This window comes from Capra hircus, chromosome 4 (genome assembly GCF_001704415.2).
Source record: "Capra hircus breed San Clemente chromosome 4, ASM170441v1, whole genome shotgun sequence".
In the NCBI taxonomy this organism is placed as follows: Eukaryota; Metazoa; Chordata; class Mammalia; order Artiodactyla; family Bovidae; genus Capra; species Capra hircus.
Genome location: NC_030811.1, coordinates 50,426,484 through 50,445,189, shown reverse-complemented (window position 1 = coordinate 50,445,189; position 18,706 = coordinate 50,426,484). Strand labels below are relative to the sequence as shown.

Here is an 18,706-nt window from a genome sequence, read left to right as displayed (position 1 = left end):
GCCCCGACTGCTGGCAGCCTAGCCACCCCATCCTCCGCATGGATTCAAACCTTCTCAGTTTGGGCCCCTTAGTTAAAACTGTTTCTTCTGTCTCAAAAATCCCATGGCCTGTAGGGTTTCTCCTATGACATGGCTTCTATTCTATGTAAAATTACAATTATTTGGGTCTCTTCTTACCTACTGGGCTGTAAATAATTATTTTTTTTATTTTACACTCGAGTTTAGTTGATTAACAATGTCTGTCTCAGTTTCAGGTGGCAGCAAGACGCCTGTATCTCCTTGGGTCGGGAAGATTCCCTGGAGAAAGGCATGATGACCCACTCCAGTATTCTTGCCTCGAGAATCCGATGGACAGAAAGTCTGGAGGGCTACGCAGTGTGGAGGGTTGCAGAGGGTCAGACATGACTGAGCAAGTAACACTTTCACTTTTTCTATACATGTATCTATTCATTCTCAGATTCTTTTCCCATTTAGGTTATTACAGAATATTGAGCAACTAAACATCCTTGTGCTATATACAGTAGGTCCTTGTTGGGTTATCTATTTCAACTACAGCAGTGTGAACATATCAATCCCAATTCCTAACTACCCCTCTCCCACATCCTTCCCTGTTGGTAACAAGGGCTGTACCCTTCTGACACCTGTCCTCCAGCTGTTAACTCATCTTTGCCACCACAGGTGAGTTAGGGAGCAGACCTAAGCCTCAAAGGAAGGTTTTCAGAGACAATGAGGGATAGTGGAGAGGGGAGAAAGAAGCAAAGCTGGCCTCTTCTCTTTGCTGAGTCTTAGAAGTTCTGGTATCTGGCAGCATGATTTCTGACTTGGTACTTACTATCCTGCGCTGGGACCGGAAGAGGACGACGGAGAGTTTGACCCTGAAAACACTCTTTGTGAACAGTTCCGGCTGGCTTCACTGCCTGGGCCTTTCATTTAGTGATCTGGGGGAGGAGAGACTAAGACCTGCTGTGACCCTTAGGGTTGGAAGAACCTTCAAAGACAAAGAACAGTGTGGGGCCTATGAGAAGGATGACATCAGAGGGAGAGGGATGAAGGCCAAAGAATTCTGAGGCCCTGGCTCTAGGCTGGAGGCAAGCTGGAGTCATCAGGTCTAGAGAGAAACGAGGAGCCAGATAAAGAGAGACTGTGTCCTGTCTGGCCTGGGTGGTTTGCTGCAGCTGTTTATAATAATTATAGCTCACACTGATTGAGCACTCACTCTGGGCCAGGCATCACAATCATGATCTCACTGAAGTTGCCTGGCATCCCAGGTACTGCTCTTTTCTCCTTTTACAAAGGGGAAAACTGAGGCATAGGGAGGTTAAGCAACTTGCTGTTAAGTCACAGACCTGGTAAGTGACTTAACAGGGTGTGGCTGCAGGTGTTTTTACTTGACAGCCTGCTCATGGACACTGTCCTGGTTCTTGTTTGCCGCCCCCCAGATCCCAATGTGTCCCCCAGAAGCTGAGCCCCGAACACTGTGGGGCTCCCAACAGGATTCACTGGTGAGAGGGTACAGTAGGAGGCTGGAGGGGGTGATGAGGAACAGGAGAGGCCTGGACATTTCTCCCCCTACCCAGGGCTCCGCCTTTCACTGTAGTCGCTGGGTGTCCCAACACCCCTGTCTGCTGCTGTGAGAAGTCATTCACTGAAGACTCTTCATTTCCTCTTCTGTAGGAAGAAGGGTGCCTTCTTCCTACAGGAAAGCCAACTGCACCACCACCCACGATTGCTCCCACTTGCTTCACACAGATAAGAACTGCAGACATGGGAAGAGCTCGCTCCATACAAATAAAGCAAGTCCCTCTCTGAATATCAAGCAGAACAGCTGGCTACAATGCATCGTACTGATCTTATTTGGATTGTGAGTCCAACAAACCAACTGTGAAAAAATTTATCATGAAATAACTGGGGTTGAATACGAGCTGGACCTTCAGTGATAAATTTTTGCTGATTTTTTTAGGTGTGGTCTTGGCATTGTGTCGATGTTTAGAAGGGTCCTTTAGGGATATATACCCTAAAGTATTTTTAGAAGATTTTCTGAGTTGATGAAGGTAGTGGGAAAAACAGGAAAGGAACAAATCCAGGCTTTTTTCTCCTCTTGACTAAGTCCCTGCAAAGAGCTGGCACAAGAATCACAAGAAATGATGTCTGGAATTTGTTTCAAACTAATGGGGGGAGGGACAAGGGGAGTGACAGATGAGCCAAGACTGGCCCTGCACTGGCGATTGTTATGCTGGTGACAAGGATGGGGTACAGGACTCCATTATCCAATCTCCATTCTCTCCATTTGCTGTTATGTGCTGGAAACTGCTCACCCTAACATGTGCTATAGACTAAACTCACTTCTGAAGGCTCCTAGAGGAAGCAGCTAAAAAAAATGGCAAGCATCCTCCACGCGGCTGAAACTAAGCCATTCAGTGTGACTGCCCACCAGGAGAAGCCAGGTATGAAAACAGCCAGTGTTTCCAAACAGGAGACTCAACACCTGGGACACAAGGGCATGAACTCCAACCTGCAGGCTTTGATTTTAAAAGGAGCTGCTTCTCCCACATGTAATCCCCAGGTGCAGGCTGAGGGCCTGGGAGAGGAGAGGGCAGAGGGCAGTTGGGGCAGTGGGAGCAGAGGGACCAGGAGAGGGCAGAGCAGAGGGGAGAGCAGGTGATTCATGTAATGCTACATTACTCCAGCAGGCAAGACAGGCAAATTGGCCTTCAACATGCATGATGTTTCTGTATTTTCTTCACAATCGAAAATTTCAAACACACAAAATAAACAGAAAACAATATAGCAAGCCCTCCATGAACCCATCATCCAGTTTCAAAAATTATCAACAATTTCCTGCTATTCTTTTTTGGTTTTGTTTTTTGACTGCACCCTGAGGTATGGGATCTTAATCCCCAACCAGGGATTGAGACCAGGAAGAGACGGGATCGAACCCAAGCCCACTGCGTTGGAAGTGCAGTCTTAACCACTGGGCCACCAGGGAAGTCCCTTACCTGTTGTTCTTATATCACTAACCCCACCACCCCTCCCCTCCACACTACTCAATCATTCTCTCATAGTTTTTAGGTAGGGTATACCTGGCCAGAACTGTATAAACCTTAACTGCACAATTCTGACAAACACAGGAACCCATTTAACTTGGACCTCAACTGTGAAAGAACATTTAAAGTTCTCAGACACTCCCAGAAAGTTCTCATATTTGTACCCTAGCTTCACCTATTCTAGAACTTAAGCATGAGTTAATTTTGAACTGCACTTATTTGCAAGTTAGTTCTGCATTCATTATTAGTTATTTTTGCAAGTTAGTTTCTCATCCCCAGCAAGGAACTAGACAGGTCAAGCTTTAACTTTAAAACAACACCTGGCAAACCAGGGCTCTAGCCCAGGTCCTGCTGCTCAAGCAGGTAACTTTGGCTCAGTCTATGAGCTCTTTTGGGCTTTAAATTCAGAAGGATAGTTTTCAACCAGGCACCGCCCCCACCCACCCCCCTCCTCCCTCCATTCCTACATTGCTGGGTATCAAAAAGCCCTGAGGCAGTAAAACCATGGCTAAGATCAAGATGGGGTGGCAGAAGAATCATGTGGAAGTCTGAGAAACTGCAGACCCATCCCAAGCCCCATCTGAGAGGCTCTGATTCAGCCAGTCTCAGGTGGGCCATAAAATTTACATTGTATCAAGCAACCGGGTAATTGACACAGTCACTGGGATGAGAAACCCAGCTCTAAAGTAAGGCTGCTGCTGCTAAGTCACTCAGTCTAAGCAGCTCTTTTTTCAGATGAGCTTAAGGGTTCTGCCTCCTCAACAAGCCCAAGGCCTCCTGCAAGACCTCGCAGTCATCCACCATTTCCTCCATATGTCAGGGGTTTCCTGGGAGTTCAACATTCCCCAGCTCTGGAGCAATGAGAGCAAATCACTTGCTGAATATCTATTACTATGCTAAAACCTGCACTCGCCCTTTAACATACAGTATGATTTAATGCTCAAGGAACTTTTCTGGAAAGAAGTTAATATTCTTTTACAATTTGGACACCAAGCCTCATGGAGGTTGCCCAGGAAGAGATGGAGCTGGGTTGGGGTGATGACTGGTTTTACATGTCAGTGTGGCCAAGCTACAGGACCCAGAATTCCATCAGATGCTAACCTAGTGTTGCTGTGAAGGTACTGAGGTACTGTGCAGATGTGGGTAACAATGGCCCCCAACTAGGTGACTGAGTAAAAGAGTGTCTTTGATAATCCAAGTGGGCCTCATCCAATCAACTGAAAGTCTTTCAGGACAAAATGGAACAAAACTAAAGTCTCCCTGGGGAAGAAATTTTGCCTCAAACCTGCATCAGGAAACATGGGTTTGATCCCTGGGTTGGGAAGATCGCCTGGAAGAGGACATGGTAACCCACTCCAGTATTCTTGCCTGAAGATCCCATGGACAGAGGAGCCTGGAGGGCTACAGTCCATGGGTCACAAAGAGTTGGTCACGACTGGAGCTACTTAGCACGCACACACACACACCCCCACAAAAGGCACACACATCACAAAAGGCACACACACACAATCACAAAAGGCCATGCCTTCCTTGCCTCTACAACACTGACCATGATCTGCCAACCACCACCTGCAACTCAACCAAAACCCACCCAGGTGTGTACTGGAGCCTCAGCCTGCTTCAGCTGCCCAGAAGTGTATTTGAATATTACTGTACATCTTTAATTAGATTTTGAGAATAAACTATTTATATCGAAAGGCTACCACAAATGCAAGAAGCTTGTTTTTATGTTTCAATTTTTTAGTGGGTGTTGGGGGGGGCAGCATAGTCTACCTCAGCACTTAAGAACAGTAACCTGTCTATTCTGGGCAAGATCATACTTTAGGCAATCCTGAGTTTCACCACCTGATTAATTATATGCCAACCTGAAAGTCTACTTTCCACTGCCCCATCCACTCAAATCAGCATTAAGCAGTCAGATAGCCCATCAAGATTTCGTATATTTCATATATTTGTAGTTGGGACTCTGGCCTGGAAGGTCTCAAGACATGTGAGCTCTCAGCACCTGAGAAGCTCTGCAGAGTCAACGTGGAGGATGAATGAGGAGCTCAACACACGCTGACTGAACGGGCTTCTGCTCCTAATCCTGTCCCTGGGTGCCACTTGCACATTAGAGTGAAGACCCAGTTTCCACACTTAAGGCACTGCAGTTCAAAGTAGAGAACGCAAGTCCCATAGAAGAAATGTCACAAAATGCAGTAGGGCACAAAGGAAAGAACAGGAAATGCTTGAGGTAACAGCAAAAGACTTGAAAGAAATGAAAGGATGCATTCTGGGCAAAGGTAACCGAGTCAAAGGCAGGAAAGAACCGGCTATTTGGGGAAGAGGAAGGGAGAAAGTCAAAGTAGCCAAGTAGGCTACAGGTGTGGGCCAGCTGGAGAGATGAACTCAGAACAGGGAGCTGCATCAGATGGGGAGCCTTGAATAACAAAAGAGCAAACTGGCAGGCAATGAGGAGCCCTGGGGGACTTCCCAGATGAAAACGGGAAAAGAGCAAGGCATGCGCTGGAGACCTGTATGTGGCAACAAAGCACAGAGGACTAAGTTAGGAAGGGGCACTGGAGCGCCTCCAGCCCCCACTGAGTTAACAGCAGCTGCTAACATGGAGGGCTTACCAAGTGCCAACCCCAAAGAACGCATGTGATCTCTTTAATCTTCCTGAAGGGACTCTTACCAACCCATTTCACAGATGAGGGAACCAAGGAACAGGGAGGTTAACAAGTGTGTTCCGGATCATATAACCAGTCAGCAGTGAGGCTCCAGGGCCAGCACACTGACCACGAGAGCAGCCTGCCTGAGTCGCCCACAGGGGCAGGCCTGGGCCCTGCGCTCCAATTCCGGGTAGAGCTGAGAAGCAGGGTGAGCGAAAGGGAGACTCACACACTGTAGAGATGATGTCTCTGTAACCTACCACTTTAGGTCAAAGGCTGACTGGAAGAAGTCTGGGGTTCCTTGGGGTTGTGGCACAACAAGCCAGCCAAAAACCAGCTTTGCTCAAGAACTTACACCAAGTCTTGTTGCAAATGGTCCCACACGTAGTCCAGCTGCTTCTAGACACCGTGGACTTTCAACAACTGGTACCTCGTTGGTAACCAAGTGGAACACCCCCAAGAGTTCCCAGAAACGGGAGATGGTGACCGCATAACGGACTGAACTGAGTCCGTCAAAACTGATGTGCTCGAAGTCATAACCCTCAGTACCCCAGAATGTGACCTTATTTGGAAACTGAGCCATTGCTGATGCAATTGGTTAGGATGAGAAGGTGGGCCCCTAATCCTATATGACCGGTATATAGAGGGAATACAGTACTTTATACTTTCCTATAAAGAGGGAAATCTGGCTACAGGCATGCGTACAGGGACAACGCCATGTGAAGAAGGCAGAGACTGGGCTGATGCAGTAAAAAGCAAGGGCTGCCGAAGACTGTCCGCAAATGACCAGAAACCAGGAGCGAGGCCCGGAACCTCTCCCTCACAACCTTCAGCCTCACCGTCACAGCCTGGAACCTCAGAACTGCTGAGACCCTCTCCTCCACCTTTTTCCCTCCAGAACTGTGAGACAGTAAATTTCTGTTAAGTCTCCTGGTTCATGTTACTTTGTCGCAGCAGCCCTAGGATACTAATGGGCTTCCCAGGTGGCTCAGGGGCAAAGAATCCCTCTGCCAATGCAGGAGACGTGGGCTCGATCCCTGGGTCAGGAAGATCCCCTGAAGAAGGAAATGGCAACCCACTCCAGTATTCTAGGAAATCCCATGGACATAGGGGCCTGGCAGGCTTCAGTCCATAGGGCAGCAAAGAGTCGGACACAACTGAGGAACTAAACAGCAACAACACTAATACAGTGACCCATGCTATTCCTTCCCAGAAGATCACAGGTGCATCTTCACTGCATATTTTAGTAAGTAAAAAGTCTACTGTGAAACACTGTACTGCAATGCATACCATTCCACAAAAGACTATTTCTGTATCATGGTTGTAAGTTGAAAACAGGCAAGTGTTTGAAATTTCATCTATCTCTAACTGCCCAGGCATCAGGGACTATCTTTGATTTTGAAACAGAAACCAACTTTCATTTTAACAATCAAGGACCTGCTTTCTCTTCCATTTATGTACTCTTAGAAGCAAATATTGACTGTATCAGATTCTTCCTGTGACCTTAAGAAACCAACTCCAAAGGTCAGAGGTCCTGCTGGACCCCTCAACCCAGCAGAAGGTCCCCATCTGTCCCACGGCATGAAACCGCATCAAGATGACCACAAGCCCTCTCAGTTTTAAAGTGGCAACAGCTCTCTGAAATACGGCTGCTGGCTGTAAGTAGTCACCCCATCTTCAAATATGCTCACACATTCAATTCTGCAACTACCGTTGATTTCTTTGTTTAACCAGTGCATGACTTTGAAGAACATGTGCCTCATAAGTTGTGAGTGAATGGTTGTGGTCAGGAAGGGAAGCTTGTCTGCCGTGGGGAATTCCACATACTGTTTGCAACTAATGATTAGCCTCACTAAGAAATGAAACCAAAGCTGTACTTCTTTTGATAGTTGGAAAATCCCCTACTCCAAAATATTTTTGCACATGTACAAAAATTATGGAAAGTTATACTATAAAACCAGCATCTCCTACAACTCAAATGTAAGCCACCATAATTATCTATAACAAACTTAAGATGTTCTTATATCACAGCACTCCCTCTCTTTGAAGTTAACCTTGAGCATTTAAGATGGGACAGGCACAGTTCTAAGCCTATTCCATGGTATGAATGTTTAATTCTCACAACAACCCTCTGCAGTAGGCACCTATATTATTCCTATTGTGCAGGTGAGAATAAAGCACAGATAGATTCAGAAATGGCCCAAGGTCACAGAGCAATGCATGGTGTAACTGGGATCCCAAACCAGGCAGTCTGGCTCAAACCCACCCCACCTCCTTAACAGACAACCAATCAAGCTAGACACAGAGACAAACAAGACAAAATGTTGAGTGGGGACCGGTTAAGGAGGGTGTGTTGAGGATGGAGGCAAAAGAAGAAAACAATCACATCCCAGGCACTAGGCTGGCACTTCACACATGCTTTTCCCACTTAATGGGCACGGCACCCGAGGGAAGCATTACTCCCCCACTCAACAGATGAGACACTGAGGCCTGAGGGGTTACGGTGGTCCATATGAGGGCACGTTATTATGTGATGCCCCCAAACCCAGGTTTGCTGACTGCAAAAACCAGGGCTGTTTGGTTTTTTCAGTCCATTTTCTCCAGAGTCACGGTTTCCAACTGTAACTTCAGCATTACTGATGGTACAATTTGCTTTTTAAAGTCAATCCAGCAGTGGAGAGCAGTGGTGCTGGGGTCAGGAATGGGGGTAATGCCCATTCCAGCTGCACGCTTGCACAGAAAAGTGCAGTGGAGATGCTTAATGTGCCAGCCTGGGAGTCAGGGGGGCTTGGGGCCTAGATCCACTTCTGGTACTAATTGTGCTGGTTTAGCCAAGCCCCTCAACCTCACTGGATCTCTATTTTCCAAGTATGAATTGGATATAAGGATGCCTGGCCCGTGGACCTCACAAGGGGCACGTAAAAGGTGTTACCAATGCAGGTGAACTGGCTGTGAAAACTGTAAGGTGCTCCACAGCTAATTATCGCCAGAATGAACAAAACCAGGTCATCCCAGCAGCCACCACAGGCCCGCAGGTCCACACATGTCAGCTGGGGGAGGTGACACCAGGAGAATGGCCTGGGGTGAACCTCACCCTCTTCCTTAGGAAATCTGGGCTCAGGGCATCCAAGGTCTGGCTCTGCCTAGGTCCCCAGAGCTTTCCCCCATGGCAGCCTTGCTGGTCTAAAGAGCTATCAACCAGGAGAGCCTGGGCAGGGGAGCGAAGTCCTTGAAGAGCAGCCTCCTATGCCTCCAGGTCCTCACACACTTCGCAGGCCGGCTGGCACTGAGCGGTGATGGGGGCAGGGTGCCATCTGGGAAAGCATCCAACACTGGGTTTCATCCCTGGGTGGCACGGAATCCGGAAAGGGAGCGGCACAGAACGCTCCACCCCTGCACGGGGAGGGATTCAGGTGAGACCACCCCCCAGGGTGGAGACTGGAGGACCGAGGGGAAAGGACCTACCCACTCCTAACCTCCGTTTGTTCGGAGCCCACCGAGGCTCCCCCACCCCCATCCCATTAGTTCCGGCCCCAGGAAGAGGCAGGGATCGGATACATTTAACACTGAATCACCCGGCACTTGGGCACAATGACCCCTCTAGGAGAGGGCGGAGAAGCTCGTCTGGCAACTGCCTACACAAACAGGGCAATTCTGAAGAGCAGCAAACAAACCAGTCTGGCCCCGTTTTGCATAAGATTGCACTCCACAAAAACAATGTCCAAGGAACTCTTGCTGATCAATACCAATTGCTAACACTGAGGTTTAGGCCAATTACAGAGGTCCCTTTGGAGGGAACTTTGGATAAGCCGATTTTTTGGTAATTGCTACGCTGTGTCTGTAGACACCAACTCGCCGTTGGGAGCACCAGACACTTCAGTCAACAGATTCTGGTGAACTTTGTTTTAAAAGGAAGTTAAACTGAAAGGTTTGAACCTACGAACCAAAGGAAACTTGTTAGTCACTAGGTGACTGTCAGGCTACCCGTGTTCTTTATGCTAAGGGGTTACACAAGTTCTGGGGGGAGGTGTGAAGAATCGTTAAGTACGAGCAGACCGGTCTGTCTGCGGGCCTCGGAGTGGACACTGACCACAGCCCCTCAATCCAGAGAAGCATTAAAAAACGAACTGCAATGGGTACAAATCCGAAGGAGGTGAGCACATTGGGCCGGGAGCGCGGTTAAGAGAAACGTGTATCTTCCCGGATACACGGTCCAAGGCCGCCTTCGGTTCCGGAAAAAGATATGTCATTTTACACGAGGTACTAAACGAACACAATGGGCCAGAAAATTTCCAGCATACTGTCCGCCCTCTCCACCCCCGAACTACTGCCCTTGATGGCCGTCAAACATAGGACAGGTGTTCTTTATAACCTAACTGATGACTTCCCACTTGGTTCCTAAGAGCCATAGCGACAGCACTAAGCCTTCTTCGGTCGAATTCACAAAAAGGAGAGGCTCACAGTTTTCCGCAAACCTGCAAACCCCACACGCCCGGGGGCGACGGGTGGAGGTGCGCAGGCGTGCCGCCCCTCCTACCCCCGCCCGCCACAACCAGGGCTCCCGGCCAGGTCCCCCAGCACCCCCTCGCGTCCCGCTCTGTTACCTCGCTCGCGTGTCCGCCGGCGTCCGACACTTGAGCCGTCGGTTCCGCGGGTGCCTTCTCCTCCTCCTCGGCGGCCAACGGGCTACTCTGAACCGCTCGCGGACCCCCGCCGCCAGCCGGCGCAGCCTGGCTAACGCCGTCCACGCCTGCACCCACTCCCCCGGCAGACGAGGCGGCTGCGGTGCCGAGCAGCGCGTGCGCCCCGTCGGCGTCGCCTGCAGCCACGCTGTGCACCAGCCACGCGTCCACTCGGATGCTGGGGATAAAGGGGACCCCCAGCGCGCGCACCTCCCGAAGCAGCCGGCCCTCTGGCGGCGCCGCGGGGTCCCGCTCCCAGCACTTGGGGTGCAGCAGTTCGGCGCGCCCCCACCCTCCCGAGGCCGGGAAAGGACTGAGCGCAGAGATGTGGCTCGTCTGGCCGTTCCGGAGCAGCAGCTCATCTCCAAGCAGAGTGCGCGGCGGGAACAGCAGGTAGAGGTCTAGGTCCAGGTCCAGGCGGAGCTCCGCCAAGCTCAGCAGGATGGTGAGGTGAAGAAGGCTGCCGCCGTCCGACCACCACGGCTTCAAGTACTTCATCCCCCGCCGCGCGCCCGAGGACGCCCAGGCGGGCGCCCGCGGATCCCTGCGCTCAGGCCGCGCGGCTCTGGCACGTGCGGGCCCCGCGCGCCGCCGGCACCTGTCCGAAAGAGACAGAGCGGCGAAACAATGGACCTGGACGCGCAGCGGCCGTCGCGGGCCTCCGGAGCAGGGTACAAAGGAGGTTCCACCGCAGCCGGCCGGGTACCTGCGGCTGTGGGGTGGCGGAGGAGGAGCCACCTGCGGCCGGAGCTCGCCCTCTCGGGCTGCCTCGCAGCTCCGAGCTGCAGCCAGGCTCCGCCCCGGGCCGCGGGCGCCGCCGCCGGGGACACGCCCAGGGCCGGCGCCCGTGGGAGGGGCCCGCGCGGGGCGGGGCCCCCGCGCTCAAAGGCTCTTTATGCCCGGGGAACGCAAAGCTTCCTGGGAGCAGAAGTAGTTCTGGGCGCGAAGTGGCCTTCAACCCTGTGGTGGTCGGCTGGGCGGCTATGGCTGAAACCGCGAGGTGGGAGTAGGGCGTCCGGGGTAAAGGTGGGTAGGAAGGGACAGGATGTATAGATTGAGGTGGGGGGGAGCGGGAAGTCGAGGCACTGGGAGGCATGCAGAGGGCTTCCACCCACGTGAAAACACTGAGCTGGCCCAGTAGGTTCAGATCCCAGCACCACTACCAGTCGTGTGACCTTGAAAGGTTACTTCTCTGTGCCTCAGTTTTCTTATCTGTAAAATGGGGATAAAAGTACTGTTCAATAGGCTGTGGGGAGATCAGGCAATGTATTGTAAAGCCGAGAGTTTGACATATAGATTCCAAAGTTGCCATAAAGATCAAACAGAACTGTTATCTGTTCCCTCCCGCTTCCCCCGGCTTGCCCTGCCAGAGGCTAGGCCTTCCCTCACCATCTCCTTTGCTCCTTAAGTGAGAGTTAAGAGCGCTAGTGCTCCATCCTTACTCTGTATGCGTCCAAATCCCCCCTCTACTGCTTACTAGCTTGGACCTTGCACAAATTGGTCATTCTCAGTGCCTGTTTCCTCACTGTGAAGTGGGACTAATGAGAGCACGCCTCGGGACACGTGTTGTGACCCCTAAATGAGGTGTGTATACCACCAACCACAGCACTGGGTAGATAGGAAGTGGCCTCTGAGTGTTACCCATCATTTGTATTACCCATTTTCCGAGGCTTAACCCAAAGATATATCCTTTGAATTTTCACCATTTGGAATTCTCTTCCCCCATCTGTTCTCCCACAATGATTTCTCCGTATGTCAACATTGCAACACTTGGCACATTTCACTTTGCACTGTAGTTGAAATTGACCTGATTTGTCCATTATACATTCTTGAGGGCAAAAAAAAAAAAAAAACAAACCTGTTTGGCTTACCTTTGTGCTCAGCACTGGGCCTTACCATTGTAAGTTTTGCTAACTCACTCCCTTCCTGGGGAGGGGGGAGGGAGGGATAGAGTGGGCATACCCAGCTGAGGGTTGGCAGTTGTGTAAGAAATTGAGCAAGACTTGCTTTTAAAGGTTCTTTCCTCCACCTGGTTTTCTCCTCTGTCTTGGGGCTAATGTAATGAGAACTCCACATCAGATGCCAGTTTGCTCTATGAGAACTAGGGGAGCAGAAGCAGACTTCTGAAAAGTTGGCTTCTACTTTAAGCCCTGGAGAGTGGGTTATCAGGTGTGAAAAGGCTGGAAGAGAGATGCTCTGCCAGGTTAGTGAGATTTGGGACACTTAGTCCCTGGACAGGGATTCAGGTTCTGGGCTTAACACTGCTGAATTCAGACATCTAGCTCAGTGTTTTCTGAGGACCCACTGAACTGCCTGATGTTGTGAAGGATAGGAAATGAAGTACTTTTGCTCTGTAAGTTAATGGTCTCATTGGGGAGTGAAAGAATGTTCTTGAATGCCTAAATATTTTGGAGATGTAAGTCACCACAAAGTAAGTGCTGTAAACCAGGTGAGAACAGAGGTAGTACCTTCTTCAAGGTAGTATGTCCCAGAAACTTGCACTCAGTCAGTACTCAAAACATATTTTTTTTCAGTTGAATTGAATCTTTTACACTTGAGATGTGTTTTGAAGGATCCCAATAGATGAACAACAGGAAGGACTTTCAAACTTCCTGATATAGTTGGGGAAGGGGCTGACTCCTCACCTTTAAAATGTGAGCTGATAATCATAGTATCTGTCAGACTTGTTCAGTCACTAAGTTGTATCTGAATCTTTGAGACCCCACGGACCTCAGCACATTAGGCTTCTCTGTTCTTCACTCTCTTCCAGAGTTTGCTCAGATTCGTGTCCATTGAGTTGGTGATGCTATTAACCATCTCATCCTCTGCTGCCCCTTCTTTTGCCTTCATCTTTCCCAGCATTTGGGTCTTTTCCAGTGAGTTGACTCTTCAAATCAGGTAGCCAAAATATTGGACTTTCAGCTTCAGCATCAGTCCTTCCAATGAATATTCAGGGTTAATTTCCTTTAGGATTGACTGGTTTGATCTCACGGTCCAAGGGACACTCAAGAGTCTTCTCTAGCACCACAATTCAAAAGCATTAATTCTTCAGCACTCAGCCTTCTTTATGGTCCAGTTCTCACATCCTTACATGATTATTGAAAAAACCATAGCTTTGACTATATGGACCTTTGTTGGCAAAGTGATATCTCTACTTCTTAATACACTGTCTAGGTTTGTCATAGCTTTCCTTCCAAGGATCAAGGGTCTTTTAATTTCATGGCTGCAGTCACTGTCTGCAGTGATTTTGGAGCCAAAGAAAATAAAATCCGTCACTGCTTCCACTTTTTCCCCTTCTATTTGCTATAAAGTGATGGGACCAGATGCCATGATCTTAGTTTTTTTAATGTTGAGTCAGACCGTGCAATTCAAATCTGTGGCTTACAGACTGGTGAGAATGCAGGCACAGAAAGGACCTTGAAGCCAAATATTAAACAGGGGACTCATAATCAATTCTACATGCCTTTGACCTTCAACATAACAAAAGATCCCATTTTTAGGAAGTCAGAGAGAGTGGAGAATGGGTTTGTTTGTGTTTTAGGGTTTTTTTAAATTTTTTTTCTAGAATCCCTCTTCCCAGGAATAGCCAAGTGAAAAGTATGAATCGCTGACTTGAAAAGCCATCTGTGTTTATTCAGATCCTTAAACCAGTGCCACTCAAAGGATGGTCTATAACTGAGATTAGTCCATAAACTATTTGTTTCTGGTCCAGATGAGGTAAGTAATAGAATTGAATGTTTAGAAATGTTTACAGCCTTTTGACATTGTTGTAACAACCAAGCCATGATCAATAGGTTCGCTTTTCTATACTGTAGTTGTTTAATTTTTCTAGAAATGAATTTTTTTACTGTACAAAAGTACTGACCTATAACAGGGGAAAGAAAGCTGATCTATCACCAGGATTAGTTTGATAAGCACTGCTTTAAATGCATTCTTGTGAGGCAGACATGTTCTGAAATGACTTCCTGTCCTCAGCTGTGGGCTGATCCTGGTTACTTGCTTCTGACAAATAGAGTATGGCCAAAGTGATGCAATGTCATTTCCAAGATTAGGTTATACAAAGACTGTGTCTTATATCTTGCTTACTATCCTGGTCTGTTTGGGCTGCTATAACAATAACTGGGTAACTTATAAGCAGCAGAAGTTTATTGCTTACAGTTCTGGAAGCTGAAAGTACAAGGTCAAGGTGCCAGCATGGTTAGTCTGGTGAGAGGCCTCATCTGGGTTGCAGACAGCTAGCTTCTTGTATCTTCACAGAGTGGAAGGGACAAGGGAGGCTTTTAAAAAGCCCTTTCTCAGTGGCTTTTTAAAAATTAATTTATTTTTGGCTGTGCTGGGTCTTCCTTTCTTTGTGGTCTCTTCTCTAGTTGTGGCGATTGGGGGTTCCTTTTCGTTTCTCATTGCGGTGCCTTCTCTTGTTGCAGAGCATGGGCCCGAGGGCTCTCGGGCTTCAGTAGTTGTGGCTTGGCGGCTTAGTAGTTGCAGTTCCCTGGGGCTCGAGCACGGGTTCAGTAGTTATGGTGTGCAGGCTTAGTTGCCCTGTGGCATGTGGGATTTTCCCAGGCCAGGGATCTAACCGCATTGGCAGGAGAACTCATTACCGCTGAACCACCAAGGAAACCCCTCAACATCTTCCTTAAGGGGGCTCATCACCTAATCACCTTCCAAAGGCCCCACTTTCGAATACCATCACCTTAGCGGCTAGGTGTCAACACATGGATTTGGGCGGAACACAAGCATTCAGACCACAGCACTTACCTTCTCTGTGCATCTCTTGCTCTCTCTCTTGGAGAGTAGCCCTATATAGAAGCTCATGTGGCTGTGCAGAATTGATTGCTAGTGGGAAGCTGCTGTGTAACACAGGGGAGCCCAGCCTGATGTTCTCTGACGACCTAGAGGGGTATGATGGAAGGGGTTAGGGAGGCTCAAGACAGAGGGGTTATATATATAATAATTGCTGATTTGTGTCATTGTGAGGTGGAAACCAACTCAGCATTGTAAAACAAGTATCCTCCTATTAAGAATTTTAAAAAAAGAAGAAGCTCACATGGAAAGGCACTGGTATCTTCAGCCAACAGCCAGTGAAGACCCGAGGCCTGCCACAGCCACTTGAACAAGCTTAAAGCAGGTCTTTCCATGCTTGAGGTTTGAGATGATGATAGCCCTAGCCAACTCCTTGATCACAGCATTGTGAAAGATCCCCAAGTCTAAAGATGTAAGCTGCACATAGATTCTGACTCAGAAATGACTCTAAGATAATAAATATTGTTTCAAGCCACTCAATTGTGGGGTAATTTGTTACATAGTCTTGTTAACTAACACAATCTGTGTCAGAAGAGAACATCAGACAAGTGGAAGGAAAATCTAAAAATGCAACTGCAACTGTGTAGTATGGTTAGTGAAATATTCCATGAATAATTAATGACTGTGAATTAATAACATTACAATAGTACATTCTGAGCCCTTCATGCGATAATCTGGCTTACCCCTATAAATATAAGATTACAACTTGACATGAAAGAGATCACTGAAACATTTCTGGTGTGAGGTGAACACAAGTATTTTTTCTCATGGCAATTTCTTTATCCAAAATTAGTAGGAAAGAGAACTGGTCAAAACCTTGTATCCTTCTTTTAGAAAATTTCTGCTCATATGAGCCACAAGAAATATAAATTCGTGGTAAAAATTCCAGGGTTAAGAAAAACAATTTCCAGGATTAATAGCATATTTAAAATCTAAGATATAAATTAAGATATAAATCATATTATCTAGGAGGAATTAGATAGCTATTCTATTAAGCTCTTAAGATAGCTATTAAGTATAGCTAGTTTCGTAACAGGCATAGTCACAGGAATTTAAATGAGTCTGCAATAGTTGAGACATTTTGCCAAAGGCTTCTGCAAAATACGTTCATGAATGACCTGATTTGCAGTCTAATATCTACCAGTCTTGATGAATCAATGATACTTCATGAAGAGGAACTTTATTCTTGCTCTCCTGTTAGTCTATAATCTTCTGAAAGTTGCTTTGGACATTGGGATGGTGATGATCACCATCTGTGAGCCATGGGCACACACGGCTTTCATTAGAGGAGCTGCGATGGACTGAACCCCACTCTTCTGGGACCTTTCCAGGCAGGAGCTCATTTACTCCTCACAGCAACTCTATGAAGTAGGCACTACCTCCATTTTGTATGGTCTAGACAAGGAACCTGAGTTTCAGGGTCGTGACCATGGACATGCCCTCAGTCAGTGCTAGAGTGAGAATTCAAGCTCTCCACTTTCCACCACAGTCCACACTGCCTCCGTGCTGTTCCTTGTTTACTCCTGACTCATCCTCCTCTTCCTGCAGGAGAGGGTGCCCTTTCTCAATCACCACGTTCTTCCCACGGCTTCTGAAGGTGTAATATCTGCTCACATCTTATCTTCTCTGCAAAGTTTCAAGGGAAATGAAGTCCTGTTTTGTCTCTTAGTACATTGCTCTGTCCTTCTTGATCTTTTACACAAAAATAACCAGCCCTGTTTTCACAGCAGCCTGTGTGGTGTGGCTCTTTGGTGATCCCTACACTGTTTTGACTCCTATTCGTCCATGTCAGCCGCAATTACTATCAGCAACACAGTAGGCACCCATTGGTGACAGTCACTGGGATACAAAGTAGGGGAGGACAAGAGCTTACAGTCCTATTAGGGAAGCAGGATGTGAACGGGGCAAAATGCTGCCACTGATCTGGGCACCTAAGTCTCCTCCTGTGAGAAGTGCGCTTGTGTAAGGCCAGGCTTATGCCGGAAACTCAACAAGCTAAGTAGCTTTGCTGCTCCCCCACCCCCACACCTTGTCTCTGTATGTGAATTGGAATTCTTAAAAGTCAGGTTAAGGTTCCAGAGTTTGCAGTTGCTGTGTGTGTGTTTGTGTGTGTGTGTGTGTGTGTGTATAAAGGGATTGCAGGGACACAAAGGGAATTAGGAAAAGAGGTCTGCGAAACACTGGAGTGAGGCCAGCCAGCAGGGAATGAGAAATCTACAACAGTTTGCAATAGAGACACGTGACAGCAAAGGGAAATAGCCAGCCTTGGTCCTGTAGCCAGCCTTGGTCCTGTCTATGAATGGTGGATCCCTAAACTATTATGGGCCTGTTCTGCCTAACCAGTCACACAAACCTAGTCAGGGTGGCTAACCACTATCATAAACAACCCCCAGACTCAGTGACCTAACCCAGTGAAAGTTTGCTTTATTTCACAGTCCAGAAAGGGGTTTACAATAGGGGAAGTCTGTGCTCTTTGAGGTCATTTGAGGACACAGGCCCTCTTCTCATTGGCTCTATCTTCCTTTAGGTCCTCAGCCTTCTCTCCATTCAGCTGGCAGATAGAGTGAAGATCAAGCCCGGTTGGGAGGACTTTATGGGCCAAGCCTGGAAGTGGCCCCCATGACTTCCTCTCACATGTCATTGTCCAGAACTCAGCCACGTGGCCTCACCTCAGTGCAAAGGAGGCTGGAAGATGGGGCTAATGGTCTTCCCAAGACCAGGGTGGAGAGGGTGGATATCTGTCTTTGGCACATCTGGTGAGCTGCTGCCCCTTGGTCTGATTTTTGTATTCTACTCATTCAGAAACCATTTATTCAGTACTACTGGGCATCTAGTTCTTTTTGACTAAAAATATTATTTAAGCCACTCATAGTGAATTAACATACAAATGTAAAACCAAAATGGTTTATTCAAAGTAGAGCAGCACTTCACACTGACAGTCTGAGTATTTAGGAAATGCTGCCTGAAACAATATGGTTGGACATATGATCACACTGAGTGAAGTAAGTCAGACTGAGAAAGACAAATATTATATGATATCACTTATATGTGGAATCGAAAATGTGACACAGAAGGAGACTATGAAACAGACTCACAGACATGGAGAACAGGCTTGTAGTTGCCAAGGGGAACTTGGCATTGGGAGTTTGGGATTAGTAGATGTAAACTATGGGAACTTAGCATTGGATTGGGAGTTTGGAGTTAGCAGATGCAAACTATTATATATAGAATGGATAAACAATAAGGTCCTACTGTGAAGCATAGGAAACTATATTCAATATGCTGGGATAAACCATAATGGAAAACAATATAAAAAAGAATGTACGTATATAACTGAATCACTTTGTTGTATAGCATAAATTAACAAAACATTGTAAATTGACTTTACATCAATAAAATAAAACTATAAGAAAAAAAGAACTGCCTGATCAGATTGATCATAGCCTATGGTACATATGTGGGGAGAGTTTGGGATTCTTCAGTTTAATCCTAACTTGCCCCAAGCAAATCATCTTGGAAAGGGCAC

The 18,706-nt window shown here is 47.7% G+C and overlaps 1 protein-coding gene and 1 long non-coding RNA gene across 2 annotated transcripts in view; one reads left to right on the top strand and one right to left on the bottom strand.

Moving 5' to 3' along the window:
• The window catches only part of NFE2L3 (nuclear factor, erythroid 2 like 3), a 33,619-nt gene extending 22,459 nt beyond the window's left edge, over positions 1 to 11,160 (bottom strand). The window contains exon 1 of the mRNA XM_018047079.1: positions 10,300 to 11,160. Within this exon, the coding sequence (XP_017902568.1) occupies positions 10,300 to 10,875 (576 nt within the window). The 5' untranslated portion in view covers positions 10,876 to 11,160. The remainder of the gene's footprint in view (positions 1 to 10,299) is intronic.
• LOC106502042 lies at positions 11,287 to 18,461 on the top strand. The gene is made up of 3 exons (XR_001295608.2): positions 11,287 to 11,403; positions 13,943 to 14,094; positions 17,708 to 18,461. It is a non-coding gene; the product is annotated as an uncharacterized LOC106502042 (long non-coding RNA).